The sequence below is a fragment of the Salmo trutta genome, chromosome 3, assembly GCF_901001165.1.
Source record: "Salmo trutta chromosome 3, fSalTru1.1, whole genome shotgun sequence".
Taxonomy (NCBI): domain Eukaryota; kingdom Metazoa; phylum Chordata; class Actinopteri; order Salmoniformes; family Salmonidae; genus Salmo; species Salmo trutta.
This window is the reverse complement of record NC_042959.1, coordinates 52,904,951-52,920,010: the sequence shown is the minus strand read 5'-3', so window position 1 is coordinate 52,920,010 and position 15,060 is coordinate 52,904,951. Positions and strand designations below refer to the sequence as shown.

The 15,060-nt window shown below is 41.2% G+C and overlaps 1 protein-coding gene across 1 annotated transcript; it reads right to left on the bottom strand.

Moving 5' to 3' along the window:
* Positions 1-281: 281 nt before the first annotated feature.
* Positions 282-11,044, bottom strand: LOC115165592 (PHD finger protein 1). Its single transcript, XM_029718804.1, has 15 exons — positions 10,628-11,044; positions 9,982-10,060; positions 9,805-9,886; positions 9,068-9,154; positions 8,457-8,551; positions 7,761-7,909; positions 6,233-6,328; positions 5,689-5,757; positions 5,344-5,467; positions 4,898-4,965; positions 4,515-4,646; positions 3,620-3,698; positions 1,105-1,217; positions 738-821; positions 282-597 (listed from the first exon to the last, which is right to left on the bottom strand). Exons 2-15 carry the CDS (start codon positions 10,057-10,059, stop codon positions 282-284), a joined length of 1,572 nt encoding a protein of 523 aa, XP_029574664.1. The 5' UTR covers position 10,060; positions 10,628-11,044.
* Positions 11,045-15,060: the final 4,016 nt, after the last annotated feature.

The following is a 15,060-nucleotide window of genomic DNA, read 5'->3' as shown; positions in this document are numbered from 1 at the left end:
AAAGGTATACAGTACAAATATAGGGGAAACACTAGCAAATAGGGAGATATAGTAACACGTAGTGTGATGATATAGAATGGAGGCGATATCGTTTGAGCAACCTGGATTTGCCTTGTGTGGGGTTTTTGTTCTGCTTGTACTTGAAGTTGCCACACATTTCTGATGTGGCACCTGCACGACAGTCATTCTTTCTCTCTCTCTCCCCAATATCCCCTCTTTGCTGCCAAGCACTCTGGTGTGTTGATCCTCCCTCCACCCCCCCATCTCTCTCTCACTTTCTCTCAGTACACACTCACGTTCCCCCACTCCACAAGGTACTGGACCTTCCCGTCTGGCGTTACTCGCCTCGCCAAAATCCTCACCCCGTCCCCGCCCCCCCAGCCCCTGGCAGCTGACCCATCCCCCCCGCCGCCTCCCCCCACGCCGCCCGGATAGGAAGGGACGTCACGCAGCATGAGGGAGGGGCAGGGATCCAACTTCTGGCCAGACTGGTGCTGGTGGTGCTGCTGGTGGTGGTTGTGGTTGTTGTGGTGATGGTGGGAGGATGACAGGGAGAAGGGGAGGCAGGGGGGCGGCACTCGACAAGGGTCTTCCGCACTGAAGAGAGAGAGAAAGGTGAATATTTCACGATTCATACTTTTTGCCATTGTCATCCAGGCACAGCTATGGTTTCCTCTCTATATGTCTAGATTGAGGGTAGTCCCCGGAGAGCAGGAGGAGCTGGGGTTAATACTGACCTATAGTGATGCAGGGTTCTGGAGATGGCTGGGGCTCCGTTATAGGTGGGGTGATACAGGGCAAACATCCTCTTAGGTGGAGAGCTGTGGAAAGAGCAGGGATATAATAAAAACAATTTTAAAAACGGACAGAAAGCAACAATGCATGGATTTCCACTGACATACTGCCTAATACAAGCATTTCGCTACACCCGCAATAACATCTGCTAAACACGTGTATGTGACCAATAATTTGATTTGATAAGGGTAGCCTAAATCAGTGAGGATGTAATGTAAAAAAAACAGTAACACTCTGTAAATACAGTACAATGCATCATTACTTGTTATACAGTATGTAAAGTGTAACCAATACAATAACAGTACCAACCCCAAATTCAGCTCCTCCTCCTTCCTGGAGTTGTAGAGGTTAGTTCCACCTACGTAGCCATGGCAACATGGCACCAGATCTATTGGGGTGGCTGGGACCGGGGGCGGACAAGGCTGGACACAGGAGAAACACTGATTAGCTAATGTTCTGACGCCAAATCAGTGGATCCAAACACACATTAAACATGATACTTCAGTTCATGCCCTTTCATGTTATCTTTATAGAATAATCCATACTGCTTGTGAATACATCTAAATAAAAACCAAGGTCTGTTAACATACTGTATCATTTGATACATATAATTTAAAAAAATGTAATTGCATTTCACTTTTAAAATGGCCGGACGCTGGAACTTTGTTAGTACAAAGGGCTAGTCTTTCCAAAAGGAAATATTTTCACGTGACAGCTTTAAACCTGCATTACAATTCCACATCACACATTTGTATTGTATGCCGCGAACACACTGCTGCAGTAGCTTTGAAATTATTTACAGTATGATATTGCTATTGTATCACGATTCACTTAATTATCATCACTTAATATGTCTCATCAAGGCATAGCATGATCCATGTCCTGCACGGCCAAAAGTATGTGGACACCTGCTCGTCGAACATCTCATTCCAAAATCATGGGCATTCATTTGGAGTTGGTACCCCCTTTGCTGCTATAACAGCCTCCACTCTTCTGGGAAGGCTTTCCTCTAGATGTTGGAACATTGCTACGGAGACTTGCATTAGTGAGGTCGGGCAATGGTGTTGGGCAATTAGGCCTGGCTCTGTGCAGGCCAGTCAAGTTCTTCCACACCGATCTCGACAAACCATTTCTGTATGGACTTCGCTTTGTGCATGGGGGCATTGCACATGCTGAAAGAGGAAAGGGCCTTGCCCAAACTGTTGCCACAAAGTTGGAAGCACAGAATAGTCTAGAATGTCATCATATGCGCGTTGAGTTTTCCATTCACCGGAAAAAAAATGTCTTGAACCATGAAAACAGTCCCAGACCATTATTCCTCCTCCACCAAACTTTACAGTTGTCATTATGCATTTGGGCAGGTAGCGTTCTCCTGGCATCTGCCAAACCCAGATTCGTCCGGCATACAGCCAGATGGTGAAGCGCGATTCATTACTCCAGAGAACGCGTTTCCACTGCTCCAGAGTCAAATGGCAGCAAGCTTTGTAACACTCCATCGGACGCTTGGCATTGCGAATGGTGATCTGCTCGGCCATGGAAACCCATTTCATGAAACTCCTGATGAACAGTTCTTGTGCCAACGCTGCTTCCAGAGGCAGTTTGGAACTAGGTAGTGATTGTTGCAACTGAGGCCAGACAATTTTTACGTGCTACAAGCTTCAGCACTCGGAGGTCCGGTTCTGTGAGCTTGTGTGGCCTACCACTTCGCGGCTGAGCCGTTGTTGCTCCTAGATGTTTCCACTTCACAGTAACAGCACTTTCAGTTGACCAGGGCTGCTCTAGTAGGGCAGAAATTTGACAAACTGACTTGTTGGAAAGGTGGCATCCTGTGACGGTGCCACAATGAAAGTCACTGAGCTCTTAAGTAAGGCCATTCCACTGTCAATGTTTGTCTATAGAGATTTCATGGCTGTGTGATGCTCAGCAACAGGTGTGGCTGAAATAGCCGTGTCCACATACTTTTGTATATACATAGTGTATATCTGTCACCTCCATTGCCAATGATAAGTAGATTCATATTGTGGAGACTGAGGTAGCATTTCTTACAGTGTGAGCTTGCTACCATAACAACAAAAGCATCAGTACTCTATCCCATCTATCCTTTGCTTGCTCAGTTCTCAGCACACCCTCAGCTCTGTCAACCTCCAATGCTGGATTGTGACCCACAACATATACAGTAATTACAGCAGTGGTATACTAGCATTATCCCCTCCCCTTACTAGCGCGCTGTCCCTTTAAAATCGAGGTGCTCTGTCAATGCTGCACTGTCAAAGTGCCAGCGCCACCTGGCCAAACTGTAATCGACTGCAAAGTGCACTTGGAAGCGCTCCCAGATGCCGCATATCAGCGTACCTTCCCCTCTCACTTTCCCTGGGATAACCAAGCTGCCCCAAGATGGCAGATGATTCATGTCCGCTCAGGATACAACAGACTGCTGGAAGTGCTGCCCGCTGAAATACGACCGATCTATAACATTTATTGTCTCAGGATAAGGGAGCCAGCCTGAGCAGTAGAATAAAAGGATGTGTATTTTCTATTCATATTAAAATATATATTTCTAAACCCGTGACCATAACATGTTGTCATATTCGATCGAGTCATAAACGGTAAACCAGCTTCAATTCAATAGTGTATGAGGGGTAGGCTGGGCTTTGAAGAACATGTAAACAGACAACACTGGCTATAAGGAGAACCTTTTCTCCACACACTGACTGACTGTGACTGACAAGTCATTCCAATGCCAGGCAGCTCTTTGCTATGCAGTGAGGGGGTGGCTGATGGCTGATCTCTCACTTGATGCCTGCTTCGAGACAGAAGCACTGACCTGTGTCTCCATGATGCGCCGCTTTGATTTGCGTGACTCTGGCCCCACTGCTCTCCTCTGGCAGGGCAGTGACAATGGGCTGCTCCACGTAACAACACAGAGACACAGTAAATAACTTGAGGAGTGGTGCAATGTTTTTACTTAGAAAACTACAATACTAGTCAAAAGTTTGGACACACACATCTTCTTTTAGCAATTGAAATACATTCCAGGTGACTACCTCATGAAGCTGGTTGAGAGAATGCCAAGAGTGTGCAAAGCTGTCATCAAGGCAAAGGATGGCTACTTTGAAGAATCTCAAATATAAAATATATTTTGATTTGTTTAACACTTTTTTGGTTACTACACGATTCCATATGTGTTATTTCATAGTTTGAGGTCTTCCATATTATTTCACAATGTAGAAAATAGTAAAAATAAAGAAAAACACTGGAATGAGGAAGTGTGTCCGAACTTTTGACTGGTACTATATGTCAGGGTATAAATGTGGTGTTTTTTATTTTAAGCCTATAGAGAATAAAAGAGAAGATGGTGTTGAGAGTGTTTAGCAAGAGAATGAATATCCACATGCGAATGTGCACACACACATATGCAAACACACTATCAATTATGTATTTATTCATAAAAATCTTAGTTATAAACATTTTCACCAGAGTGAAATAAGTGAGTCCTTCCCTTAAATGATTTAATGAGGCACACAGGTGCCTGTTTAGTTAGGAACAGTTGTTCCTATTCAGCTGGAAGGACCACCGTCTACAAGGTGTTGCTCTTTTTCACTATTGTAAATGTGTAATTAATTACTAGAATGAATGTATCCATATAAAGAGTTGGGTCCTGAGGCATGTGTTTGTGATGATGAGAGAATAATAATCACAGAAGTTGTCCTTACTCTGACCTTCTCCTTTGGGTGATGTTGATGGGTGGGTCAGTGATGAGGGGGGACGAATCAGAGGTCAGGGGAGGCGGAGCTCGGACCTGGAGCCCAAAAAGACACTTCTTCTTCTTGATCTCTTTACCAGAGACAAACCTGGATGACATCACAGAGAAAAAGACACCTTTCAAAACTTGTAGACAACAACTTTGTAAAGTCAGGTCACCGTTCTTTATTGTCTATGTTTTCTTATCGTTCTCAATTGATAATATCAAAGAATTAAGAAACAATTAACTAACTGTATTTTCGTTACCCTTATGTACAATTCCAGAAGCAACGCTATCATAAATCTGGTCAAGCATAGCTGTGGCTTCTATTTATTCTTCGCATCATATGCAGACTCTCACCTGTCTTTGTTAGAGTTCAAAGCGTTGAGCAGATTGTGACAGCGATCTTGCCTTGGTGTGTCAGAGAGCTGGGGGACAGGGAGGAATGAAAATCAGGAGTTTGATTAACACTGTGGATGGTAGCCTGAAACAAATGTTAACACATTTAGGAGACACATTGACATTCATTGGTGAAAGGTAAACATTTCCATGAATAATGTAGTTAGTTACTAATGTGATTTGTGAACAGTTCATTAAAAAAAGTGTATGACTGATTTAAATGCAACTGTAGTACCTGAGAGCCACATGAAATACAAATGATATTTACCATTTCAAATGTGCTAAATAACAATGACAAGTAGCTAATGAAATCAAAGCACATAATTACCACATGACTGCTAAAAATTACGCTAGCTAACACTTTCACATCGTTTCATCATAGCACGTAAGTGAGGAAATATTTATACCGAGCCTAGAAGCAAAGAGTCCCAATTCTCATTGGCAAACGACATGATTTCATGGTCGAAATCAAAGTATTTTCTCTTGCAGCACAAGGAGAGGTGGTAGAGGACCAAATGGGCCAAATCTACCCTGTATTTACAATAAACACACCAGGAAAAGACAGTTAGTTCAGAATTTTTCACATCACAAAGCTTTTCATTAGATCATTGAGTAAGAGGAATTAACATATTGTAACCCACATGACTCAATAAACCTGTCAGAAGAAACTGGTTTTCAAGAGTGTTTCAGTGTGATAATCCCTGCAGTTTAAATTATGTAATCTTCTTTTAGCAGATACTGTATAGCTTTACCAGCTCATGGGTAGCCGTTGAATTGTCTCTGGTCCGTTTGCACAGACTGAGCACTGGAACTCATAAAACCTTTCAGGGAAAAAAAAGGAAACACAGATGATTCTATTTTTGTCTGTGATTGACCAGATATAAAAGTCAATGGAAACATGACATAGCACATGGTTGCTACTGTCAGCAAATTCTTCCCAGTTTCCATCACTTGTTTAGCAGACGTAACAACCCACCACATTCACCTCAAACATTATTTTTCTGCGCAGAAACAAAGAGTAATATAATATATCATGGGCATTAAGCCAGTAGGATAATACAGATGGTTAATGTGACAATAATGGTGTAGCGGACTGGACTAATTTGAATTCATTTTTACCTCTACCACATTACATTGGACACCAGAGAGGCAGAATAACAACTGCACTGCTATTAGCAATAAACACTAACAGCATTAGCCCTACCACTGCCAGTTTTATAACCTCTCTGTTATGATTTGGACAATGGTAACGCAAAGAAGCAGTACAAGGTTATAGATAACAATACTCTGTCTCACCTGTCCCCATATAACAACGGCTTGGTCAGACACTGTGTGCAAGCTTCATGAAACCACTGACCACAACTTCCACACTGCAACATTTTCAAGTTCCACCTGCAGTTGATAAATAAAAACATTAGCCACACTCCCCAATGGCCTAAACATAGCTAACATCTGGTGGCTACCTGACAAGAGTACACTATATTATGTATTTTTCAAGAGGCTGCAATACTCAACTGAAAAAACACATTATGTCTTGACAGTAGAGCTATATAATGGTGAAAAGGACATACAGGATTCCGACATGAATATTCTATTTGTTTTTGTTGGTAAGGAAAATTAATAGTAAAGCTTATTGACCAATACATGTGCTAAACACTTGTTATAAAATGTTATTATTAAGTGATAATGCCCGAGAAGCAGTGTTTGGAGGATATATTAGCATGGGTGTTGTTAGAACCGAGACAAAGTCGAGGGCCGGCAAACCATGAAAATATATCCTCCAAACACTGGCTTTGAGGGCATTATCACTTTTATACAACTAGTTAACAACATATTCAAATAATGATTGACATATTTTCATTATAAACGTTATTTTGATTCATTTATTCATACTATTTCATCCTTCCACAAGATATAGTCCCGACACAAATCTAGGGTTGATACCCAAGCTGGCTGGTCGTTCGTTCTATCGGTTCGGTTGCCAGAGAAGCGACCCAGTCGTTCAGTCTTTTTGTTCTGTATCTATGGATGCGACCCAGTCGTTTGTTCTAAATGTTCCATTGAAATACTGACTGGCAACATTGTTATTGTTGCTTGCGAGCTAGCTAACTACGGCTAACTTACAGTCATGTCAAACAGTGCAGTCATAATAAGAGCAAAGTAGCTACATTTGCGTTTGTTTACGATGTTTTCTAGTGACATTTATTTGGATACATCCATAACAATGAGCTACTGATGCGCGATTTCGCCTGGCATAGAAGATGTGCTCTCTCTTTAGGACACTGTTGTTCAGAGGAGTTAGCCAACAACACAGCTAACACAATCACTTCAAACTGAAGCTGGAAATACTGCAAACTAGCTGCACTTTCTTTCGTTTTACCTGTTTTCTCATTTCTATTGATAGATTATATATATATAAAAAAATTATGCTGATTCATAATTTCAACTGGCTGAGAAAAGCTGCCTTGCATGTCTGTCTCATCCCGACTCCCAACATGTTTGTTACTATGGGACAGCTGGAGATAGAATTTGAAGACACCAAGGTTCATACAAATCTCCGCTGTTAAAAACTAAATGTTAGTCTAAAAGAAATGTGAGATAATGTCTAGATGCTTTTTACAGTGGAGATCAGTGGATTGTGCAGTCAGAAGGAACAGAGTAAACAGGCATTTTAACATCATAGACTTAGCCGGTGGTAACTTGTAGAATAGACACCATCTGGAATGCGGTTTTAACCAATCAGCATTCATGATTAGACCCACCCGTTGTATAACATAATTTATCTACTGAGGGCATCTGTTAGAAGCGATAAATTGTCACTCACTCTCCAGGTCCGGCACAGTAGCAGTAACACTGCTGCTGGTTGGTCAGATGCTGTGGGTCCCAGTCTAAAGATGACAGCTGATAGGGCAGCCGAAGTTTCATGATTTGCATGAGCCGGGCAAACCGTCCTCGTTTGATGGCTCCCCCTCTCTGAAAGACAATTTTGACAAATCGATTCACTACAGCGACCTCTCCACTCACGGTCATGTCAGTACATTCAAGATAGATGACATTGGATGGGAACTATCCAGAAATAGCAATTCATCTCATTTTATTGTAGGTCAGCAGAGTGAGATAATATCTTAAGAAAAGTCAGGTCAATGAGATTGACATTGACCGATGAGCAATTAGCCTTTAACCACAGTGCTCCCTCATCTAACACCTACAGTACAGAATTGGAGCATAAATGAATTACTGACCATAATGACTATAATACAGTATAATCTTCAAAAAATCTGCATTGACGAACTGGTCAGATGTCCAGGCACAATGTAGAGAAGTATCTAATCCCTATGGTGAATAATACAGAGATGAAACATTTCTGTGGTTTCCTTCAGATATATCCATTGACAACATTGTTTAACACAACACTGGTATTGAAATCCTCTGGATAGATTTTTAAAAAAATGACAAGTCTGAACTGGATATTTTCCCTGAGCCAAGAGGCAGCGTGTGAAACAAAGATTAGCAGTCTAACCTTGGTTGCCACTGCAAAGACACATTGCCGACATATCCAAGAATTGCTGTCAGCTTCCGGCTCAATGGACGGAGTGTGGCACTCAGGATGATAACCTGTTATGGAATGGAGAGAGTGTTTACTGTAATTCACATACTGAGGATATGCTACAGATGGAGGCCTTTTCCTTGTCTCTTTTCATGAAATATTATACACTGAGTGTACAAAACATTAGGAACTGCAACGCTGCTGGGTTTTTCACGCTCAACAGTTTCCTGTGTGTATCAAGAATGGTCCACCACCCAAAGGACATCCAGCCAACTTGACACAACTGTGGGAAGTATTGGAGTCAACATAGGCCAGCATCTATGTGGGACGCTTTCGACACCTTGTAGAGTCCATTTCCCCAGACAACTGAGGCTGTTCTGAGGGCAAAAGGGTTGCAACTCAATATTAGGAAGGTGTCCTAATGTTTTGTACACTCAGTGTATATTATCTGGTAAAAAAACCTGAAGAAAAAAAAATAGATGCCATTGTTTTTTACTTTATTTAAAATAGTTGTGCCTATCCGTCATAAGTTATTATTTGAAAATACCTCTATGAAGAGTACATAACATGTTGTGTTTTCTTACAGTGACGACATTTAAGACAATTGATGAGAGGTTCTTTAAGAGGCGGGGCATCACAGATACAGCAAACTTCTTCCACTCCAACTGAGACTTAAGCAAGAGAGAAAAGGAGTGAGTAACAGAGAGAGGGGGAGAAAGATATCACTCAACAGTGTTAATTTATGTATATTGATTCATTTCCTTGCCACTTCATTGATTTCAATGTCTCCTGCACCCTTTCAGATTTCACTCCTTTTGACATGTGGATATTTGGCTGTGCTTCCCTTCACTTTACACTAACTACGTGGGGGCGCCATTTCCCTATGGAGTCATTACGCTAATAAATTCATAAATACACCAATTACACCTATTACACCTAAAAGTACCCCATCAGAATTGCCAACATTTCCAGGGAATGTTGTATTTCAACCTTGACTAGAGACCTTAATTGCACAACATTCTTTTGAACTAAAATGGATCGGAATGGAGAGAGAGCGTCAAATTAAGAACAAACTTTTCAAAGCTGAGAGAAAAATCTAAAAACATTTTATGAATTTCTTTCATCTCCCTGAGGTGAATCAAGGTAGGGTAAAAGTAAAGATTAATCAAATATGATAAAAGTTGGAGCATCAGGGTAGATATGTATGAAATATTTGTATCAACATTTTAGGTGATATTTCTTTGATTCACAGTGCCCAAAAAACCTTCTGTTAAATGTTTTGTGTTAACTGAGGAAAACAAGAGTAAGTTGTAAGTCTTACAAGAGTGAATGTCTTTTCTTAGGACCCAGAATTCCGAGTTGTCCTCAAATCTCACCAGACAACATTGCTTGACTCCATCTACCTGAGGAGAGGGATGGAAACAGAGTGGAATTGTTCACTCAAACCTAAATTCAATACTTTCCAAATGCACGCACGTACACACACACACACACTTACTCTTTTCACATTGCCGAGGTACAGTAGTCCATCACTCCATCGAGCTAACACATCATCCCCTTCACTTACTCCCCCCATCCTGGAAGAGAAGGGAGAGAGATAGAGAGAGAAGGGAGAGGAAGAGGAGGGGGCTCATGTGAAATGGAAATCCAATTTATTCACTGAATACTTTGCTGCCATTGCCGACAGAGGTTTATGGCCTTACCGTTCTGTAGGCACTGGGCTGGAGTGGATAAAGGGTTACATTCTCACAAACCCAGCATAGCCACAGTCAGAATCCAGCAGATTGAATGATGAGTGTAAATGCCCATGCATGGAGCAGGACAAACCATTATGGCACAACACATGTGAGAAAATGCATTCACCACTGCATGATGACTGCACTGTAGTTTGATTGTAACACCACTGGACGCCTCAATACTTTGCTTTCTCATGCACTTATGTGTTGTATCCTCTTTGAAAATCTAAAACGACAAACTTGAATAGAAAGGAATCGCTGTAGCCTATGGACATAATCTCTGCACATCCAGCGGTTGTTCCAGTGCAGGCACTCAAGTCAAAGAGACACATGATACATAATAGCATTTTCAGATCAATAAAAATTAACATAGACAGTGTTGCTGGATGAACAGAGAGCCATTGCTACCTGTCAAGTCGAACTCCTCTCCGTTGGGGTCACAGCGATTCCTGTGCCGGCTTGACATGAAATATTTTCTCTCTTCTGTTTTCCTCTCGTCTCAATTACTGCCCGGTTGGATGTGAAGCCTACGTGTGTGCCAAAGTGGATGTGCATGTATGTGTCTGTGCCAAGCGCGTATGTCTGTCAAGTCGTCAGTGAGACACCGTCGGTGCGGCCGTCTTTCTCTCGGTCTGTATGGTCTGTCTGTCCTCCGCGACGTCGTTTCGTCATGTTCCCGTGCCTTTGCTCTCTTTTCTCCACCTATTGATGCTATTAAGCGTGTTTGTCAGAGCAGCACGCGAATCAACCCGCGAGAGACGCCATCATCCCTGCCTCTTTCTCGACCGACTTGTTGTGACGCAGACATAAAACACCGATAGAGTGGGAGGGAGATGGGGGGACCGGGTCAACGGCGGCGGGAACACCTTAACATCCGAAGAAATTGCCGCTAAACCGTTATGACAAGGCAAGCTGTGTTTTCTGAAGAATTAACTAAATTGTGATAAAAGCCCGTTAAAAATCAGCCGACGACGTAGTCGCTGGAGTTTAAGTGGGCAATTAGTGGAAGTTTACATACCTCATTAATTGGTACCTCCCAAAGAAGGGTGCTGCAAGTTTGGAGTCCTGGAGAAAGTTTTAGAAGAGCCAGTGGAAGCTGCGCTCACACGTGTTATTCACTTTTTCTTTTTTTTTTTACCATTCAGTAAATTGCACAATAAATAGTTTCCTTGCTATAGTAGGCATTTTTATTTCCTTCCAGCTAAAATAAGACTATAATCATAATGTAATCATAAATTATCTAATTTCTTAATATTACTACACATTTTGATTATATAGCCTCGGCTGTAATATACAGTATGTATAATAAACATTGTGATTGTTTATATAGAGTTACTTTGTGCAGTCTTTGTGGTCCCCTTGCCAGATAAGCCTATTTTCAGGTCTAAGTAATTAAGGATCATTTAAGGCTTGGATTACTTTGAGCACTTGTCACTGTAGTCATCAAAGGGAATTGTTGAATGTGATTTACAATAGTCTATAGTTGTCCTATACATTTCCTATTAATATACATATTGTGTGTGAAATATTGATTATCTATGATCAATCGTCAATTCTTTACTGCTTGATAATATGTACCTACGCTCAATAATGTCATCATCACTTGTCACTGCTCACTATCACCATGAATATCACTGGTCACACAAGCTTTCAATTCTCACAACAATTGGGTGATAACATAACATGGTAATAACCAATGTCAGAATGAGTAACAATTTGACTTATTTACCATTGGTTAATTATGAGCCCATGTTCATGTATATCATTTATGAACGGCAGATTAAAGGGCATTTAAAAGTGTCATACCATAACTTAGCACTGACAATTCTATGAGTAGGCAACATAGCTTATAATTTAATAGTTAAAACAACAAGCGATGAGGTGTTTCATATGTTATTTTTTATCTTTAGATTATATGTACTTGTTCATTTGCTTGTTTTTGTCATATGAATGTATCAAGCATATGGTAATATTGCGCTCAAAATGGCCACTGGCATTTCTAAAGGATGACAATGAGTTCCTCATTGGCTACACTAGATGGCGAGCACACTACACCTTCTAATGCGCTGCTTTGTCAGTAGTGGAGTGTAGTGGTAGGCGAATAAAAATGCAGTGGTGGCATTTAGCTGAACTACAGTTCAGTTCACATAACTGTGTGATGACAGAGATATTTTCAAATGTATCATTAGCATTTGGATGAGGATCACTTTTAATAATGGCAAAACGGAATTATGCTTCTAGCAGTCTCACAGCAAGATTCACTGTTTACCGAGTAACGATAGTGAGCCCGTTAGCCCAACTTAAGTATCATCACAGAAGAGAAAAAGGACCCCTATTCATGTTAATACGGGGCTTGTGCAGAGGTCATAAGAGTGACAACTTGATGCCTTTCATGTGCTCTCCCTTTTGGAATAAAGATGCCTCTCACACACACAGCCGGGGCTTTGTGAGCGGTTCTGTCATGAGACAGAGAGGAGGGGAAGCAGACAGTCATGAGCTTCTGATAAAAACTAGGCACGTTCAGTGTGGCTAGTGTCTACAGAAGGGTTTAATTAAGAATATTAGAGGAAGCTTACAGAGAAAGAAGGAAACAAGCACCATTATTAAGATAATGTGCTACTACATCCAGGGGCGTCATGGACAATGTTCCCTCTAATTGAGCACTGAGCAAATTTCCGGTCTGATGAGCACAAACTTGAACATTGTGAACATTTACTATGAGCCCTGAGGCTGTACCCACTTGACGTTACAGTTTTAACAGTGGCCAAGTAGGCTACTGTGGCTATTTGATTATAATGTAGGCCTACCAGAGTGGCCTACCATCAAAAACAACGAAGAAAAAGCATCCCATAACATATTAACATGGAAATAGCTGTTTAATCATTCAGCCTATAGTAGCAGCCAATGTGTGCAGTTCAATGTAGAGCTACATTCCATGAGACTTTTGAAAAAAACATACAGGGCTTGACATTAACCTGTTTATCCACTTGTCCTTCAGACAAGGAGGTGACTGAAAATGTTGTTGTATTGTTTGATGCAAGAAACCACTTTACAAAATAAAATGCATTATTATTTCCATACCATTATTACAGAGAATCAGACAAATTATGCTATCTTCTGCCTATTGGCTACTTAGCTTATTCAAGCATGCCTCAAAATACAACACTGCCCCTTTAAGACAAAAAAAATGCTGTTTGCCTGACTAGCTTTTCAAAGAAGTCTAGAATTGTACACGTTTTGTGCTCTTGTAGGAAGCAATCACTCCCCTATTGCTGACTACAAATGATCTATAACTGTGCGAACTCACTAACTAGCAAAGGATATTAACAAAATGTGCTCACATGGCTACTTGCAACTCTCGCCTTGATCTCAAAACAAGCACATCTACTCACGATCGCTCATGCTGTAAACACAGTTCAGTTCAAAGTAAATGGCACAGATCCATATATGGAATTGTCTATTTGCACATAGGCCTACTGCAGCTCTGATTGGTTATGCCGCACAGGTCTGTTTTGAGCACGGGCTGAGTCATACGTGTCAATGTAATAGAATCCTACTCTGATGCGTTCTGCCTACAACAAAATCTCTTGCATAGTTAGTTTCACTATGTTTCTTTTTGTTTTGGTATGTTGCATTGAAAGTGGCTAATATTGCATTGATTCAATCACCATTGCCACAGTAAAGGGACATATTAATAGTGTTAACTAAGAGGAAAAACCCTTCTCTCCATGGGCTCATATTTCTTCTGCCTGCGTGGCAGTCTCAGGGATACTGCAAGCCTGCACACACGCCGCTTAGAGGGAACTTTGGTCATGAGGGAACTTTGGTTATGCACCCATTATTATAGAGGGGGTTGTCCTCCCCCCCGCCCGCACACACATGAGTTGGAGGATTTTGCATTTTTCAGACACCTGAAAATGTTTTTCCTGCAATCTAGACTATGTTATAAAATATATTTTTCTGAATAGGTTATTTAAGCATACCTCTTTATCTATTCAATTGCTATTTTAATGAACTATGCACATTGATTCTTCAAGACCTTTTATACCTTAGGAGTTTAGTACAACTACCACACTGGTATATAGTATCATAGCCCTAAATATGCTTCTCTGCATCTCCACTAAAATCTGGGTAAAAGATTGAAAGGAATTTGAGTCATTAGTAATTGCTTGCTTTTCTAAAGTCTAGCAACCTTGCCAGCAGGCATGCCAGCTAAGATAGTTAGACAAGCTTCTCTGACTTGATTAATAGCCTGAAATGGCTTGGTAGCTACCCATGCATACCCCACAAGACATGCCACCAGAGATCTCTTCACAGTCCCCAAATCAAGAACAGACTATGGGAGGCGCACAGTACGACAAAGAGCCATGACTACATGGAACTATATTCCACATCAAGTAACTCATGCAAGCAGTAAAATGTAATTAAAAAAACAGATAGAAATGCACCTTATGGAACAGTGGGGACTGTGAAGAAACACAAACACTGGCACAGGCACACATACACATGATAAGATACGCACTCTACACACGGATGTTGAATTGTAAATATGTAATAGTGGAGTAGTGGCCTGAGGGAACACACTAAATGTATTCGGTAAACTGTTATGAATTATGCAATATTTTAAATTGTATATAAATGCCTTAATGTTGCTTAACGTTCAGTTCTCATGCTGACGTTGCTTCCAGAGGCAGTTTGGAGCTCGGTAGTGAGTGTTGCAACCGAGGACAGACAATTTTTACACGCTACGCGCTTCAGTACTCAGACGTCCCGTTCTGTGAGCTTGTGTGGCCTACCGCTTTGTGGCTGAGCTGTTGTTGCTCCTAGATGTTTCCACTTCA